Source organism: Anabrus simplex, chromosome 4, assembly GCF_040414725.1.
Source record: "Anabrus simplex isolate iqAnaSimp1 chromosome 4, ASM4041472v1, whole genome shotgun sequence".
Taxonomy (NCBI): Eukaryota; Metazoa; Arthropoda; class Insecta; order Orthoptera; family Tettigoniidae; genus Anabrus; species Anabrus simplex.
The window spans coordinates 222074865-222094382 of record NC_090268.1 but is presented as its reverse complement, the minus strand read 5'-3'; the positions used below and the strand labels follow the sequence as shown (position 1 = coordinate 222094382).

Genomic DNA, 19518 nt, shown 5'->3' with positions numbered 1-19518 from the left:
TGTCCAAAATGTATGCAACAAGGAGCATTTACAGTATTCAAATACTGCACTTGGATAACTCACCGACAAACATAACTTCACGTAACAAAAGGAAGGAAAAACAACACGATTCAAAGACGAGGTTATGCTGGTTAAGTGCTTTATTTTTTTGGATTACTGTACTGTTTGCATATTTAGATGCCTTGTAGTTGCACGGAAAGTGCCCGATGCACTTAAAACATCATGGCTTATCGAACTTTCCTGTGACGAGGGGAGGAAGTGTCTCGCTTCCGTCTGCATTGCAACACAATGCAGTGACCCCCACCCTTGTATGATTTCCCAGTCTGACACTTCTCTCCTTTAAAACCACAAGTCCGTTTGGGCCCGACATTAAAGAAAACAAACAATGCAGTTTCATTGACATTGGCAATATTGGTTCGGTGCGTACAAATTTATCAGGCTATATGAGCCACGCTTTTTCGCCAAACGTCGGCATTGCCAGTTTTCACGGAGTCTGCTTCTCTGCATACTGCCTGCTACATGATACTGTGCCGTTCCTTAAAATGCTGACAAAAGAATTTTGATTTCACTCAAACTTAGCAACAATGAAGCTCACTGTAAACACACCGGGAGTGCGTCAAAGTGCAGAAGGCTACCCTTGCACGTTCCGGAAGATGTGTTCTGTCATGACGCGGAGAAATTTTGAATTTAAATTACTCTGTAAATTACTATTTTTTTATAATGTAAAGGCAGTTTTGAATTAAGTCTCAATTTTGGTAATGGGACCGACATTGTTCTTCAAAATACGAATTATACATATTTCGAACTAAACAATTTAAATAACAAGCAAAACTGTACCTTCTGTAGCTTCTTCGAATCTGGCAGAATTTTGAATTATCGGGGTTCTACTGTATTCACAGAGTGAGTTGGGTACCTGGTTTGGTCACATAGCTGTAAGCTTGTATTCGGTAGATAGTGGGTTCAAAACCCAATGGCAGCAGCCCTGAGAGATGGTTTTCTGTTGTTTCCCATTTTCAAACCAGGCTGTACCTTAATTAAGGCCACGGTCGCTTCCAGTCAAGTTCCAGCCCTGTCCTCTATCATCATTGCCATAAGACCTGTCTTTGTTGGTGCTGTGTAAAACTAATAACAAAAAAATAATGAAAAATTTCGTAGAGCTGGGTACTGTGTTGCAGTTTGGATGAACAGCCTTCATGTCAAGAAGATAGACACAATACTGAACAAAAGTATGTGAATCACCACGGGTATAATCAAATCCATCCACCCACCCTCCTCTTAGTTGGTGCTATGAGTGTCTGAGGACGTGTGGCTTGCCAGTTTTGCAGCTGCTTTTCCTCGTTCATTTCTTGTGGCTAAGCTACATGTTTCACTGTGTAGGACCGAGCAAGCAAGTGGATGTCTGGGGGTGGATCACATAGCTATCAGCTTGCAGAAACAACAGGCTACGTTCAAGACATCCTCCAACGGAGAAAAATGGTTGTGCAAGTGGAATTTGTTTGTTTGTGATGAGGAGTATGTGCTGCTAGAGCCTATAGAGGAAACTGCGTTAGAAGATGACGAGGCAGTTACAGCATCTAGCAAGAGACCGTGTGATGTCATTGTTGATAAGTTTTATTTTCTTCCAGTTCTATGAGATTAAAGCCAACCCCCTCTTTTATAATTCTTCATCCCCCCCCCCCTTCTGCCTCATTCTTCACGTGATTGTACCTTTGTTTTTTCTTCTCATTTTTAATTATTATTATTATTATTATTATTATTATTAATATTATTATTATTATTATTATTATTGTTACGGAGATTTCCGTGGCAGGTAGAGGTGAAAGAAGGTGCGGGTGTGAACAGGTCTCAAACTACGAAATTAAAGTTAATGTAAAATTTAACAAGGTTATATTTTCTTTCCAAAATTCAGAAATAACACGAATGGCAGGTACAGAGTAGCAAAGCAACAAAATGTAGTTACAATATTTACTGGATTTGGGCTTCGCGCCCCGACTTCACTCTTCTAGGGCAATTAGCCCAACTTTACTCCAAAATAAGTTTTACCAGAGGGGCAGAAAACCCCATTCATGTTCAAGAGCACTTGCCCCAAATTACACAGAAAGGCCTCCTTGAGGCATACAACACTTAATTTTCAAGAAAGAGCCACACGCTCTCAAACTTTAAGCCTCTCAAAGGCCACACCAAACTCCACCTTCAAGTTGTCCTCTCAGGACATAGACACAGGGGTAACATACCCAACCTACTGAGGTCTATTAAATGAAAAGGGGTAATTACATGACCTCTAAAATAACAATTAGAGAGGAGGCGATCTGCTCTCCTAATGCATTTGTTTTTTAAAACCTAATCTGGCTCTAGGCCACTAATACAAGGGCTAATCCCATACTACAGAGGTGACTTAAGAAGGAAACAATTTACATTACGTTAAAGAAGAATAGGTAGAGAAAAAAAAAAAAAAGTTCACCTCAAAGCAATATGAGTGGGAGCTCGAGAGGGTTAAGCACTCTCTATCCCAATATGTAGTTTAAAAGATAGAATAGATACAAGTTTCTTTACATTTTAAGGAAGGTTACATAATGGAACAACTTCGGACCCGCCCCGAGAGTTAAACTGCTGAGCTAGCAAAGAAAGAAGTTATTAATCGGCCATTACCTTGTTGTTGACCGCTGCCGACGAAAGAGGCGCTTCCCGCCCCCTGCGATGTACTTTACACACTGAAAGATGGAACAGAAGTGGCCCGGAGACCCTAAAATCAGCAGTTTATATACTCTCGCGGAAAGTTCGAGGCGTTTGGGGAATGAGAACACCCTCCCACAAAAACTTTATTGGCTAACCAAGAAAACCCCTACACAATATGAAGAAGAAACACCTAATTGGTGTAAAATTAATTCAAGAAATTCGGGATTGGCTAGATACAAAACAAGGGGAATGAAAGGGATAATATTGCCAACTTAAATAATGACTGAAAGAAATTTAGCAAAGAACAAACTTTTGAATTCAAAATTTCTCCCAAAAAAACAGTTCTTTCACTCCGCACTAGGGTGCACTATTGTTGATCTTCAGTAATGTCCTCTAGAAGAGAAAGTTCACACTTCTTACTACAAGCAAAACAAAAATACGTCGAAAATGACACAGTTCAAAAACTCCAAAATTTCCAGGTAGTGACATCTTCTGAGAAAGTAGAAAATTAATACCGTAGATAAAGTTCAGACTTCCTCCAGCAGAAGAGTTTCAATTGGCGCACTTTTTAACTTAGCGGCGTGGAGGTGTACCGCCCGGTACAGACCTCCCCCCCCAAAAGTTCCTCCAGGGGTGACACTGGCAATTTGTTTGGAAACAAGTTTCAAGTTTTGATGTTGATATGGAGATTAATTGCAGAAGTATTTATAGGATTTTCTTAATGTGGTTTGATTCAGTTTCAAAATTTTGTTGTGACAGGCGAAGTAAAGTCTTTATGTTTGTAGAAATTCAGAAGGAAAACTTTAGTTTTTAAAGTTGAGGAAAATTTTCTAAGTCCACCAAATATTGCAGTAGAATACCCAAGAAAAGGTAGTAAAGTTGATCTGGAATGTCCATATAGTTGATGTTGATTAAGTTGGATGGCCAGACCGGCCGTTGCAGCTTGCATCCAAAGGCGGCCGCTCGGACCCCTCAAGTACCCTGAGATACCGCTCGCCCGCACTATGAGGGGAGCAGTGGTGTTGAAGCACGCCGCGCCCGCGGTGAACATATACAGGCTGCGGGCAAGTAGCCGGTCGTGCGCCGCACATCAGCCTTGGCCGGGAGGAGGGCTGCGGCTCGCCGTGCACATGTCGTCCTCGCTGGGGCCGAGGGGGCCCTTCCTCTAACCCAGTCGCAGCACGGCGCCGCGCGGCTGCGGGGGCACTGAAACATTAAAGCTAGGCGGCAGAATTGTTGGACCATCATCATTTTTTGAGGGCACAGGCTTTGTGGAGAGGTTGAGGGGCCAGCGGCGTGCAGAAATTCATTTCAGATGCGAGCCACTGTGTGTAGTGGAGCAGGAGACGGGAGCGTGGTAATGGCCGTGGTAAGGACAGAATGGCAGTTTAACGGTTCGGGGAAGGTTTGACAAAAATGCTTACAGATGAAACAAGATATTATAGAAGGGAAAGAATGCCTCAAAAGTGAAAACTCAAAAAAAAATATAACCTTCATATTCCTTTCAAATTATATAAGCAAGTTGACACAAAATTTACACTGGTTTCACCTGCGACAGGTGAACCCTAAATATCCTCTCGGTGGCTGGATTACTCAATACCAACGTAACCGGCGTAAGGAAATCGAGAATGACACACGGCCCATGGAATCTGGGGGCAAGCTTGCCCGCGGGAACAAAATTCTTGACCATTACTTGGTCACCTACCTTCAAAGGGGTGGGTCTCCGTCCACGATCATACCTTTCCCTAACCTTTTCATGAGACACTGTGAGATTGGCTTTAGCCTTCTTCCAAAGATCTTTAATGTTGTCCGGATCTATTGTCTCAGGTAGAATGTCACTCAGGGACCAGAGGTTAGAGAGCGGCGTGTTGGGAACAAACTTGAACATCAAAGAGGCTGGAGTAAATTTATGTGATTCATGAACCGCCGAATTCAAAGCAAAAGCTAACCAATGCAGGGACGTGTCCCACCTGGAATGATCTTCATGATGATAGGCAATAAGTGCGGACCTGAGATTACGATTAACCCATTCAGCCAGAGATGGTTGAGGGTAATAAGCAGAAGTAGTTACATGAGAGATGGATAAGTCAAAACAGAATTTACGAAAAAGATTTGATGTGAACGCCTTAGCATTATCAGACACAATATATTGGCACGGACCAAAAGAAGCAAAAATAGAATTTAGGCAATTAATGGTGGACTGAGCGGTAGCCAGCTTAGTCAGAAATAACCAGGAAAATCTTTTAAAACCATCTACGCATACAAAGATGAACTTGTTGGCATTTCCCTTTGACTGGGGGAAGGGTCCTACATAATCAATATACAGGCGTTCCATGGGGCGCGACGCCTGATGCGAAGACAAAAGGCCTACCTTGGTGGACATGGTTGGTTTACTAAGCAAACAAGATTTACAAGCTTTTACTAGTTCACGGATTTCACCGTCCATACCCTTCCAGATGAACCTTTCACGAATCTTTTCACGAGTTTTAAAGATTCCAAGATGCCCCCCTAATGGGGTCTCATGATAATATTTGAAGATCATAGGCACAAGAACAGCTGGAACGACAACCTTCATCATCTTATCATGCCTCGAAGGGCAACATAAAACACCATTCCTCAGAACATAAGGGACAACATGTTCCCCAGAAGAAAGGGTTTCCATTATCGGAGCCAGCGTCGGATCTTCACGTTGGTATTTCTCGATATCCCTAAAGAGCATGGGAGCATCTGTTAAGATGGCATTAACATCAGATAGCATGGACTCGGGAGGAGATGAACTATCGACCGGATTATGGGTCTCGACCCCGTTGGAAAACATTCGGCTGAGTCCATCAGCAACAACATTTTCGGTACCTCTGATATGCCGGACATCGAATTGGAAGGCAGAAATACGGATGGCCCAACGGGCTATACGACCAGTACGATGCGGCCTACCTAAGACCCAGCTTAAGGCTTGATTATCTGTCTCCAGGTCGAATTTGACATGTTCCAGATAGAGACGGAACTTCTCTAAGGCAAATAAGATTGCCAACCCTTCGAGCTCATAGATAGAATACTTGGCTTCTTGAGCCGATAGAGTCCTAGATGCATAGGCGATGGGTCGCCTCCCTAGTTCAGTCTCTTGAAGAAGGACTGCAGCTACTGCTGACGACGACGCGTCGGTTTGGACGATGAATTTCTTCGAGAAATCAGGCATAGCAAGTACAGGGGCATTACAGAGAGCTAATTTAAGATTTTCAAAAGCGGCTTGTTGAGAAGGTCCCCACTCGAATTTGATGCCTTTCCTACGAAGAAGGTTCAAGGGCGCCGCTCTATTGGCGAAGTTAGGAATAAACTTCCTGAAGAAATTGACCATACCAATGAACCTGGCGATACCTTTAACGTCCTTGGGAGGTTTAAAATCACGGATGGCCTGTGTTCTAGAATGATCGACTGCAACACCATCAGGTGACACAATATGCCCTAGGAATGACATAGAGGGCTTAGCGAAGGCAACCTTGGACAACTTGACAGTTAACCCAGCCTTACGAAGGCGATTGAGAACTTCTTGCAGATGATCTAGATGTTCTTCAAATGTCTCCGAAAATACGACGACATCATCCAAGTAGTGATACAAGTACTCAAATTTGATGTCGGAGAAGACCCTATCTAGCGGCCTAGTGAGTACAGCTGCTCCCGTGGGGAGCCCGAAAGGCACGCGGTTGTATTCGTATAAATTCCAGTCCGTGGCAAACGCTGTAAGATGTTTAGACTCTTCCGCTAGGGGAATTTGATTATAGGCCTGATTCAAGTCCAAGATAGTAAAGAACTTGGCCTTACGAAACCATGAAAAACAAGAATGAAGGTCAGGAAGGGGCACGGATTGCAACACCACCTTCCGATTGAGAGCCCTATAATCAATGACAGGCCTGAAGCCTCCTTGGCGTTTCGGGACTAGAAAAATAGGCGAAGAATACGCCGACTTAGAGGGCCTAATAATACCATCCTTCAACATCTGATCGATGATTTCTTTCAGAGCCTTCATTTTAGGTGGAGATAGTCTATAAGGTGGAAAACGGACAGGAATCGAATCCGTGACCTCAATTTTGTATTCAATAAGGTCAGTAACACCAAGAGTATCAGAGAACACCTCTGGAAATGACTGACATAATTTACGAATACTATCAGCCTGCTCCTCAGGTAGATGTCTAAGGTCTAACAACATCTCATCCTGGGTAGGCGAAATAGATGAACATGATACAGAATTACACTTTAACAAGGGAATTTTACAATTGGACGCAAATTTGAATGTGCACGACCTACTCTGAAGATCGAGCACAAGGCCAGTGTGAGAAATGAAGTCAGCTCCCAATATGATGGGGCAAGACAGGTGCTTAGCCACAAACAATTTTATTTTCCATGTAAATTTAAAAATACGAATTTTGACATATAAGCAACCGAGAATTTCTAATGGAGAGGAATTAGCCGAAACATATTGGATCGCAGACAAACAATAGTTAGGAAGCTTACAAACAGATTTCAATTTTGAATACCATTGGTCCGAAATAATTGAACAAACACTGCTTGAATCTAATAGAGCTGTTATAGGCTCGTTATTTAACTCAATCTTAAGGAAAGGAACAGGTGCGGGGGTATCCGCCGCAATCCGAAGACATTCTTTGGGGCATTCAAAAGATAGATTAGCAGATTGAACATTCCCTGAATTTACGACCTGTTTACCAGGGGCTGAGCCTCGGGAAGAGGGATTAGTCGACTCAGCCGAAGCCACTAGTCATTTTTTATTATTGGCATTGGTGGAGTTTGCACCAGAAGTTGAGCAGGAGGGGGTGCTATTTGAATTTGGGCAATTTTTGGCGATATGTGAGAAAGCCCCACATTTAAAACAGCCTTGTGATGAACCGGCCCCATTCCTTGTCCCACTCGGCTTGATCAGTGGACACTTATTGCGCAGATGGTCGGGCGACCCGCAAGCATAACATTTACGGGGTGTGACTGGTCGGCGAGGCGGAGGCCGAAGATTACTAAAAGTGGGAGGGGGTTCTTTCGCGACACGCAAGGAGTCGGCGTATCTAACTCCTTCCGCTGAGACGGCCAATGCTTCAAGTTCAGAGAAGGTTTGCGGGCACGCCGCGAAACACAAATATGACCTATAGGATGGTGAAATTCCTTCCACAATAGCTTGTACAATCTGATCCTCCGGGAAGTGAAGAACAAACACCCTAGTATAGAACTTAATATCTTGGATGAAATCTGCCAAGTTTTCATCCAAGCGCTGTACCCGATAATAGTACTTCTGAATAAGGGAGGACCTTGCCCTGGCCGGGATGAAGTTAGCTAGCAAGTGGGCGTGGAAGTCTTCAATCGATGATTGCTCGGCAATGGCTCTAACTATTTTGTCTGAGAGAATTCCTATTGCATAGGGAGAGATAATGCAAAATTTGACATGGAGAAAGAGAAAACACAAGAGCATGATCCTGAAATTCAACTAAAAATCTTAAAAATGAAATTACGTCACTGGTGGTATTAACGGAAAACTTAGAGATACCTCTGAGCAACATTGCCAATGGATGAGGCAAGCTGCTAAACCCGGGTGACATAGTAGGTAAAGGTTTCAATGGCAAGGAAGTTAATTCAGGACGTATATTACTCAACGATGCACGTCGTTCCGACTCGTTGTCCAATGGGGCAGAGATAGTTTGAGCGGCAACGGTTATCCTATTGGCTTCTCCCTTAGGAGGCTCTTCCTCGCTACCTACATTCATCGTGGTGGGTTGATCAATTTTGGGAGGAACTTCCCCAGTTAACAATTGAGTGACCTTGCTAGATAATTCAGAAATACTTTCAAGCAACGTACTAGCTTCCTTCCTCTGAACGTCATTCAACTTCAGAGACAACAGATCGTTAACTCTATTTGAAAAATGATATAGCCTGGCTTGCACACGCTTAATTTGATTAGGAGAAGGATCATTTTCGTCAAAAAAACTAACTACCGATGCTAGCCCAGTAGTATTCTCGGTGATCGTGGAAAGAGAGTCGTCAATTTCTTTCTCTCCCAAATTGGGGATGGAAATGGGCAAATCAAGGGACTCTCTAAGCTTGTTGGTGTCTATCGCAACCGTGCCTCCAGATTGCACATTTCTGATAGTTAACTCATAGATCAACTCCTCTTTGCGCAAATAGTTAAGATGGAGAACATCGCGAGGACCGGGCATGATGACAGAACAATTTTGAAAAACTCAAAAAATTCCAGCAACTGAGAAAATGGTTAGAGTTCAGAACAAAACAATGTTTAGCCGTCAAAAGGGGCTAAATAGAGACCCATTCAACCACGCTCTGCTACCACTTGTTACGGAGATTTCCGTGGTAGGTAGAGGTGAAAGAAGGTGCGGGTGTGAATAGGTCTCAAACTACGAAATTAAAGTTAATGTAAAATTTAACAAGGTTATATTTTCTTTCCAAAATTCAGAAATAACACGAATGGCAGGTACAGAGTAGCAAGGCAACAAAATGTAGTTACAATATTTACTGGATTTGGGCTTCGCGCCCCGACTTCACTCTTCTAGGGCAATTAGCCCAACTTTACTCCAAAATAAGTTTTACCAGAGGGGCAGAAAACCCCATTCATGTTCAAGAGCACTTGCCCCAAATTACACAGAAAGGCCTCCTTGAGGCATACAACACTTAATTTTCAAGAAAGAGCCACACGCTCTCAAACTTTAAGCCTCTCAAAGGCCACACCAAACTCCACCTTCAAGTTGTCCTCTCAGGACATAGACACAGGGGTAACATACCCAACCTACTGAGGTCTATTAAATGAAAAGGGGTAATTACATGACCTCTAAAATAACAATTAGAGAGGAGGCGATCTGCTCTCCTAATGCATTTGTTTTTTAAAACCTAATCTGGCTCTAGGCCACTAATACAAGGGCTAATCCCATACTACAGAGGTGACTTAAGAAGGAAACAATTTACATTACTTTAAAGAAGAATAGGTAGAGAAAAAAAAAAAAAAAGTTCACCTCAAAGCAATATGAGTGGGAGCTCGAGAGGGTTAAGCACTCTCTATCCCAATATGTAGTTTAAAAGATAGAATAGATACAAGTTTCTTTACATTTTAAGGAAGGTTACATAATGGAACAACTTCGGACCCGCCCCGAGAGTTAAACTGCTGAGCTAGCAAAGAAAGAAGTTATTAATCGGCCATTACCTTGTTGTTGACCGCTGCCGACAAAAGAGGCGCTTCCCGCCCCCTGCGATGTACTTTACACACTGAAAGATGGAACAGAAGTGGCCCGGAGACCCTAAAATCAGCAGTTTATATACTCTCGCGGAAAGTTCGAGGCGTTTGGGGAATGAGAACACCCTCCCACAAAAACTTTATTGGCTAACCAAGAAAACCCCTACACAATATGAAGAAGAAACACCTAATTGGTGTAAAATTAATTCAAGAAATTCGGGATTGGCTAGATACAAAACAAGGGGAAAGAAAGGGATAATATTGCCAACTTAAATAATGACTGAAAGAAATTTAGCAAAGAACAAACTTTTGAATTCAAAATTTCTCCCAAAAAAACAGTTCTTTCACTCCGCACTAGGGTGCACTATTGTTGATCTTCAGTAATGTCCTCTAGAAGAGAAAGTTCACACTTCTTACTACAAGCAAAACAAAAATACGTTGAAAATGACACAGTTCAAAAACTCCAAAATTTCCAGGTAGTGACATCTTCTGAGAAAGTAGAAAATTAATACCGTAGATAAAGTTCAGACTTCCTCCAGCAGAGGAGTTTCAATTGGCGCACTTTTTAACTTAGCGGCGTGGAGGTGTACCGCCCGGTACAATTATTATTATTATTATCATTATCATGATCAATAAGGGATGATGACTTTATTGCAGTTTTTCAGTTTAGAGTCACAACAGTCAATGACAACATCGGCAATATTTATTATAGCTTGTGTGGTAAAAATGTGTCACTGTGAGCTTGCATTCGGGAGATGTGAGTTCAAATCCCACCGATGGCAGCCCTGAAGATGGTTTTCTATGGTTTTCCATTTTCACACCAGTCGAATGCTGGGGCTGTAGCGTAATTGTTAATAATAATGTAATTTTTTTTTTACGTCCCGCTAACTACTTTGATGGTTTTCGGAGATGCAGAGGTGACGGAATGTTGTCCTACACAATTTCTTTTACGTGCCAGTAAATCTACCGACACGTGACTCTATCTTAATTAAAGCCATGGCCACTGCCTTCCCAATCCTAGCCCTTCCTCATCCTTGCATCACCAAAAACCTTCATTGTGGTGTACGACATCAAACCACTAGCAAAAAAGAAAGTATCGGACATAAAAGATTGAAAAATGGATTTTCTATAATTGTTGTATACATCTTGTAGATAGATGTTTGTGAGAAATGTATCTCCATGCATAAAACATAAAAGATTAGAAATTGTAATGTACACAACTTTTATAATTTACAGTTTGCATTAATATTAATGGAGAAATTTGACCTTTCTAGTTTTGGTTCCCTTCATATAGCCTAGAGCACTCTCTGGATAATTAAATTCTGTCAAGTCCTTTTCCTGTGATTATAAAAATCAGTATTTCACTTTCACGGCCTAAAAATGAAATATGTATCATAACATGAACTCATGTGATGTTTCAGTGATAAAGGAGGAGTGAAGCCTGCTGGGGCCTCTGAATTTGCTAAGCCTAAACACTTGCCGTTCAATGTGCCAACCAAAATTCTGGATACAATTGAGACAGCCAAGACCAACATTGACTGGTGAGTTCACGATGTGTGTGTAGAATTAACATGAGTAAAAATTGGGACTGACGACAATAGTGATAGCCAAAGTATATTGGGACTCTTTCCCTTTCCCCTTCACTGCCATTTCCTGTCGACAGCTCAAGACAAACCCCTGCTTGTGTTCACTCAAACATCAACGCAACCTGACAGTCCAGTTCTGAGGTTTGGAGTAGAGTGAGTATTTGCCTCATTCACTCACCCAACTTTTTGCTAGTATACCAATCACTTTCCTCAACTTCCTTTTAATTTTTCCCTAGACTTATAAAGAGAGAGACAACATTCATAATACCAGCACCACATACAACCTCGTTAAGACGTTTCTCCAGGGGACAAGGAAAAAGAACGTGTTAAGCGAGAAAACGTACTAATGAATATACGAATAAAAACTATCCAACAGGGATATGTAAACACTAGATATGATTTTTTTGACATGAGGTTATTTTGCGTCTTGCATCCGCGGGTTCAGTGAAAACTAAAGGCCTATCTATCATTTCTACAGATGAGAAGAAAGTATTAAAAGGCGTGGAAAACACGAGAGAACTAATATGAAAACATTTTCTACTGATGATTATAAAGTAACAAGTACCGGTACACAGAAAGGTGTGAAAAACACCAGATAAAAAATATGAAAACGTGCACAGGGGCCAACAAAAATATCAGAGTATTATTGTAGATCACACTCTTTCTAAAACAAATGTTAGTAGAAGCCTTTTATTCTGGAGTAGTGGATTGTTAAACATTATTTTGTGGTCACACTCTAAGGCGATGAATTGGAGGTTACACTCGACCATTTGCAACTGCGAGGAATTACTTTGGCCGCTATTTTCAATCGAACAAAACTTTGACTAACTTGAGTGATCAAGTCGAAACTCGAAGGTGCGAGTTTCAACATTCATGACCTCTGCGTGCTTATGTCAGTCCATTTTCTGACAGATTTTCATTTTGTCTTCATTAGGATTTTCACAACATTTTCCATATCCATAACTTGGCTATCACAAGACAAATATGCATCACGCCAGTCAGTTTCAAACGATTATGTTCCTAATCCAGATATAGGCTATCGTATCACGCGACAAATTTTCGCTACACTTCACTGCATCACTCAATACAAAATAACCTTCTGAATGGAATGCCTAATACAAGCACAAACAGGCTCACTCTGCTATTCAGCAATCTCGCTGCTAACTGGCAAACAAAACTGAACATTCCTAACGCTAACGGCTTGCTTTCCGAAAGTGCAACTTATCCTTTGAAGTTCGGGAAGGCGTTTTCCCATAATCACGCAACGTGGCAACGGCTCTTACCCAAGTTGGAAATCACATTTCTTTCAGAAGGGATGACAAATACAGTAACATCTTCAGGTCTAAGGAAAATGTGATTGTACTAAGCGGTAATAGCAAAAATTCGTGACACGATAAGTGAATTTTTTAAATTTTTTATATAGATTTAATACGATGAGAATCGGGACTTCGAATTTACAACGTGCTAAGCGGGAAAACGTGTTAATGAGGAACGAACTAACGAGGTTTCACTGTATGATATTCAACATTCCTTATTGACTATCATACACTTAGAAACAGTCTGCCTGACAATAAGATCCATCGTATAAACTTAAGAGAAATTCCTTCCAGCTTTATTTGATTTACAACCAACATTGAATCTGCATTTCTCACCAAAAGATTTTCATAATGTTCATTACTGGCCAAATTTACATTTTTTATACTGCATAAAATATAGCATGTTGTTTTTTAAGAAACTCTAATCTCTCTGTTCAAAAATTTTCTTTTTATCATATTTTCTTGTCTAGCATATTTTATTTCATGAATTTAACATGTTCTCATACAATTACTAACTGAAGATGATTCTTGAAACACGCTCTGGTTTTAATATGACTATACATACCATTTAGTTTTTAGTGGATAGTTTTAATTTGAATTGAATAGATGGACCATTAGAAGTAAATTTTTACATAGAAGTTTGTTTACAAATTGTCATGTCAATATGGAATCAAATATGAAATTCATCATTTGCAAACCACCCAAAGCTGAAAAGCTGGCTCTTGTTCTACACGTATTTCTGGGTTGACTGATCACTGCTTTCCAATAAAGTCAAGCATTTTGATATTTGTGGGCTTCTTGAATTTTGGATCTTCAGATGAATGTCCTTCTCCATATTGAACTCCAGTTGAGACAGTCACTCTGTAATGATGCAGATTTATTCTGCTTTGAAACTGTGGAAACTCAAATAACTCTTGTAAGTGAATCTTTGAGGGGCTGCCCGGCCGAGGCGGTAAAGGCGTGCTTGGTTCGCCCGGAAGGACTTGGGTTCGAATCCTCACCAGGAATTTAAACCTAAGAATTTCATTTTTGTCCGTATTGAACTGAGAATGGAAGATAGGAAAACTTAAAAGGGTCCACCTTTTCAATACAAAAATGTTATAGTTTGTTTATAACATGTATTTGCACCAGGAAGTCGGAAAATTTAGAAAGCAAGATTTCCACTTTCGGAGGTGCATATGGCCCTGAGGTTCACTCAGCCTACACCAAAAATGAGTACCAGGTTAATTCCTGGGGGCAAAGGCGGCCAGGCGTAGAGCCAACCACTCTACCCCATCACGTGTCGAGGTTACGGATAGTGGAAGCCTTTACCTTCCACCCCTCCAAGGGCCTTAATGGCCTGTACGGAGATGACTTTGCTTTGCTTTAAATGTGTCTTTGTGATCATCCGTTGCAAGAGCAATTTTCAGGCATTTATGTATTTTCCTCAGAAATTGTAAATCCTTGGATCACATTTCGTGCTTCACCCTGAACCACGCCTGTCAGGTATAGTTTCTTTTGTATGTTCATTATTATAATGGATGGTCACTTCAAAGCTGTTCTTGAAGAAGAACCATTCCATAAAATCTTTGTTGAATTCAGGTAGTTTGATTTCAAGCAACTTCTGTATGCCTCGATTGCTTGTTTCTGTAGCTTCCTTATTTTGAATGTTGCGACTTGGCTGCATTGTCGTGTTTCATTGAGTGTCTTCTGCTTTGTCAGTGATTGTCCGTAATGTTGGAACTGTTTAAAAAAGTATGCTTCAGAAAGCCTTTGTTCGCCTTCACATTCCCTCTAAATACTTCTGCAGAGAAAGTGTCTTCTATTTCTATTTGTGACTGCACAAAACAATTTCATGCATCTTTGCATGTCCTAATATTGACCTTTCTATTAATTTTACTAAATATAATGCACTAAATATGTATCAAAAACATAAAATCCTCTGTACAAAACATTAAATAGTGGCACATTAAAATGAATAAAATTATGTAATGGTTCCACCTTTCCAATACATGCAAACTTAGGAATGTAGGTTACACATCACTAGTTGATCATAAATGGTACCGGCTTCGTCCCCAAATTCCAGGTCATCATCAGCCGATCACTTAAAAATAGAATTAAAAAATGCACAGATAAATAACCAGTAATGTAGAAGATACAGTTTTTTCACCAGACGTAAGTTCATATGGAGCAGTATAACACGTGACTGTCGCACTTTGTTTTAAAAGCTTTTAAATTTTGAAGAGAAGAAGAATAAATAGCTTGAGGATCAGTATTGTAAACGTATGCTTGATATATGAAGATGCAGAACAGTTGACATTAAAAAACAAATGTGAAGAGAAATAAGTGAAAAAGTGCAGTATTAGAACAATTGAAAATCACAATTGACAAATGAATGTATCATGAAGATGAATGTTCAGGCAGTTCCTGAGGGGGCAAAGAGATCAAATTTGAAGGCCAAATTGATCTGAACCAAAAATGAAATTTTAATTCCTGGTTCAGTCCGGAAAAAGAAAGGAATTAATAGGTTAATAGAAAATCTCATTGTGAACCGTATTGGATATCAGATAATAAAAATTGTAGTTGAAATTAAAAAAAGAAGTACCAATGCGCCCTATTATAAACAGTCGAAATAGTCCCACCTATAAGGTATTAAAATTTCTACACCGCTTTTTAAGTAATCATTATAAATTCAATAATGAAGCCTACATTAAGAATTCAATATATTTTTTGCAATAAACTTTCTAAATTTAAGTTGCATGACAATCATGTTATGGTTTCTATGATGTCACTAATATGTATACAAGTATACCAGTAAATGAAACCATTAGTATAATAGAAACTAACCTCTTGAAACAGAACACTATAAGTAAATGTGAAATGGATGAATTGATCAATTTGTTAAAATTTGTCTTAAACAACAATTTTTTTACATTTAATAACGAAATACATCAGAAGGGACTAACGATGGGCGACCCGATATCTGGAATTCTTGCAAACATTTTTGTGGATAACCTGGAGACTAATAAGATAATGAATAAAATCAATGGTTTACAGCTTTGGCTAAGATACATCGATGAAACAATTGCCGTCATTGACACACACCATAATAATAGTGATAACGTGTTATTGATGCTTAACGGCCTTGACAGCAATATCAGGTTCACTAAGGAGAACGAGGTCAACAAGTCTTTGAATTTCTTGGACCTAAACTTGACCAGAGTGAATGATAATTTCATTTTTCAAATTTACAGAAAGCCCTCCGCTGCTCCTTTGACAATAAGGAGCGAGTCTTTACATCCTCAGTCTCAAAAACAAGCAAGTTTATCAAGTATTAAATGTTCCACTATCTACTTCTAATTGGAAAAAGGAATTTGAATACATAAAAGAACCAGCAAAACTTAACGGCTTTAAACTTGACATGATCAATAAGATTATTGGTCAAATAAAATCGAAAAATGTCACAAGTTTAAGTCCAAAATAATAAAAATTGCCACCTTCACTAACCCAGCTTATACAGCATTACTAACCCGTTAAAGAAGCACGATATCAGAATCGCCTACCGAACCCGCAACACTAATCGGAACATATTTTTAAATTCCAACTCTGTAAATGCTTCTCAGGACAAGTTTTCTAATTCTGGTATATACTTAAGTGCACCCAGTGTGAATTTTCTTATATCGGTCAAACTGGCCGTAGTTTTAGAACTAGATATTTGGAACATTATAATGCCTTAAAGCATAAAAAATACTCGGCTATGAGCAACCATATGAGGGATTCTGGCCACAGTTTACTACGATTGATCCGGACCTTAGCATTATTAAATATGTAAATAAAAGTAGCTTAATGACCGCATTTGAAAAACACATTTTTTTTTGGATCAACACTTTAACACGTTGGCGACTATGAGACCCGCCGGCGGGTCACGCCAACTCTTTACTTCTGGACGGTGAGACCCGCTGGAGGTCTCGTGACACAATATATATACTGGAGCTGTATCACGCGCCGTTCACAGATTATGCTTTCGTCCTTTCTGGTTCGTCTCTACGTAAGGCAAACTAACTTTGTATACAGTGGGATATGCAGGGAGTACATAGGAGCTAGGATAATTAAGAAATTATTCAATATGCTTGTTCCATTACTTAAACCATTTTCTATGAAGAAAATATCTACAAATATATAGATACCCTGTTCAGAAAATCATAACTATCGGTTGTGTTGGAGTTGAATATTTAACAGCGTCGTCGTTATTATTATTATTATTATTATTATTATTATTATTATTATTATATTATTTATTATTATTATTATATAATTATTATATATTATATATTTACATATAATAATAATAATAATAATAATAATAATAATAATAATAATAATAATAATAATAATAATAATAAAGAAAGTTATACCGTACACATGGATTATTAAAACAGTTAATATTTTGTTAAACTAATACACTGATGGTGTAAAAAGGGAATGAATGTAACAATGTGAGGTACCACTTCAGTGTTACTTATGAAAACAAAGCAGGCACAACGATGGCTTACTGGGACAGTCCTCACAGTACATCCCCCTGTGGGTGGGGGCGGTAGAATAACACCCACGGTATCCTCTGCCTGTCGTAAGAGGCGACTAAAAGGGGCCTCGGGGGCTCTGAACTTTGGAGCGTGGGTTGGCGACCACGGGGCCCCTTAGCTGAGTCCTGGCATTGCTTCCACTTACTTGTGCTAGGCTCCTCACTTTTATCTATCCCATCCGACCTCCCTTGGTCAACTCTTGTTCTTTTCCGACCCCGACGCTATTAGGTTTGCGAGGGCTAGGGAGTCTTTCATTTTCACGCCCTTCGTGGCCCTTGTCTTCCTTTAGCCGATATTTCATTTTTCGAAGTATCGGATCCCTTCAATTTTTTCCTCTGATTAGTGTTACATAGAGGATGGTTGCCTAGTTGTACTTCCTCTTAAAACAATAATCACCACCACCTCACAGTACATGGACACTTTCTTGCAGTGCTTCTGAGCATAAGTTCTGTCATGGATGTTCACTAGTTCTGCGTAACAACTGACGCAATGTTTACGTACTTTTCTATTTCGGCCATATTTTTCTTATATTTCCCTCAAAATATGACGGCGTTTGGGAGAAGTGGAGAGAGTAGCTGCTGTTCTCACACTGTTTCCCAAACTTCTAACGACCAATTCCTCTCTAAATTTTCCAATTTGCAAATTCTTCCGCATTACTTCATTATGTGAAATGAGCGGATTCACAATAGCCGTTCCAAGCAGCAGTTCCAGCGCAACTTTGTGATACCACCTAGTTGTTCTGCACAAAGACCGCCAATTTCAGTGAGGTCACCGGCGGGTCACAGAGTGCGTGCGAACCCCCTGCGTTACTTGTAGACGATGAGACCTGCCAGGCGGTCTCAGCACACAGTGGACACAGTGCACTCTAATGCCTATAGACCATACTTATGATATGTAATAGCATGTAATATATCATTAGAGTTCACGTATGTCTGATTTTTCACTTCGTCCCTAATGAATAAACTCGGAAACAATATGCCGTCGTCAACGTGTTAATAACAATAATAATTTGAATGATGTTTCTGAGAACAGTAGCCCGATAACTGAACAAGTCCCCAAGTTACTTGCTAGTTTTGATATAAATCATAATAATTTCAGGAGAATTTTCAATTATAAACTCTTAAATAATCCCCCGGTCATACCAGTAGCTTCTGCCTTATCTCCTCCTTATACCATAGCATCGCCGCCAACTTCTAGCGCTCTCAAGGTTGCGCCTACCCCTCCCCTCCCCTCCCCTCCCCTCCCCTCCCCTCCCCTCCTGACTTGCTCTCCGCCCATGCAGGCACACCCCTACAACACACGTAGCAGCAGCAGCAGCAGCAGACGATTACCAGACCTCCTCGAGCAGCTAAGGTAACTAGTCGCCTCTCTACCAACATAAGGGGTAAGCGGTCTTAGACACTCACTTTATTGGGCACTCTAATTTTCTAGAAACTGACGTACATCTTTTCTCTTTTATATTTTCAGACTTCAATACATGCTCATTGCGTTTCGTTCTCCATCTAAGACTTTGTTGAACTCCCAGTAGAAATTGCACATGATAAAAATAATTTTTGTATCCGTATTGAAAGTATTTGTATTAAATAACACTAGTATGTTTTTATTGTTTACCCACCTATTCAGTACAATACAATCTTCAAAATTAGGACTTTGTCCTTATCAAAATTATCAACATAATACATTGGATCGTACATGTTTTGCCTATCAATAGTAGTCATCATCAGCCATATTTTTACCTTACGAATAGATCAGGTACCTGATTGGAAATGACTTATGAATACTTTTGAAAAACTTTGTCTTGTAAAATGGATTAGAGATCGTTAAACAACTATTACAATGTGAAATGTAGTATACTATTTGCTGAACAATGTTTGTGTTAATATTTGAGTCTAAAAATATGACAGTTATTTAAGAATTATAATATAGGTGGTTGATATTAAAAGATATTACAATAAAGTTAAAATCGAAATGCACATTCCAATTAATTGTCAAATGGCATGTTGTTAAAAACTTTAGGAATGTTGAGCATTAATTTTTTTTAAATCTGGTAATAGTCCTTGGTTCTTGAAGTTGATAAGTATTAATATTTCATTTATGTGCTTATCAGTTTGAAGAATTTTCATATGACATGGTTCTATTTA

General features: G+C 39.9%; 1 protein-coding gene across 5 annotated transcripts in view; it reads left to right on the top strand.

Moving 5' to 3' along the window:
• LOC136871792 (carnitine O-acetyltransferase) overlaps positions 1-19518 on the top strand; it is a 219798-nt gene that overhangs the window by 132311 nt on the left and 67969 nt on the right. For all 5 annotated transcript variants that reach the window (XM_067145382.2, XM_067145385.2, XM_067145384.2 and 2 more), the window contains exon 10: positions 11335-11454. In XM_067145382.2, the coding sequence (XP_067001483.2) occupies positions 11335-11454 (120 nt within the window). The remainder of the gene's footprint in view (positions 1-11334; positions 11455-19518) is intronic.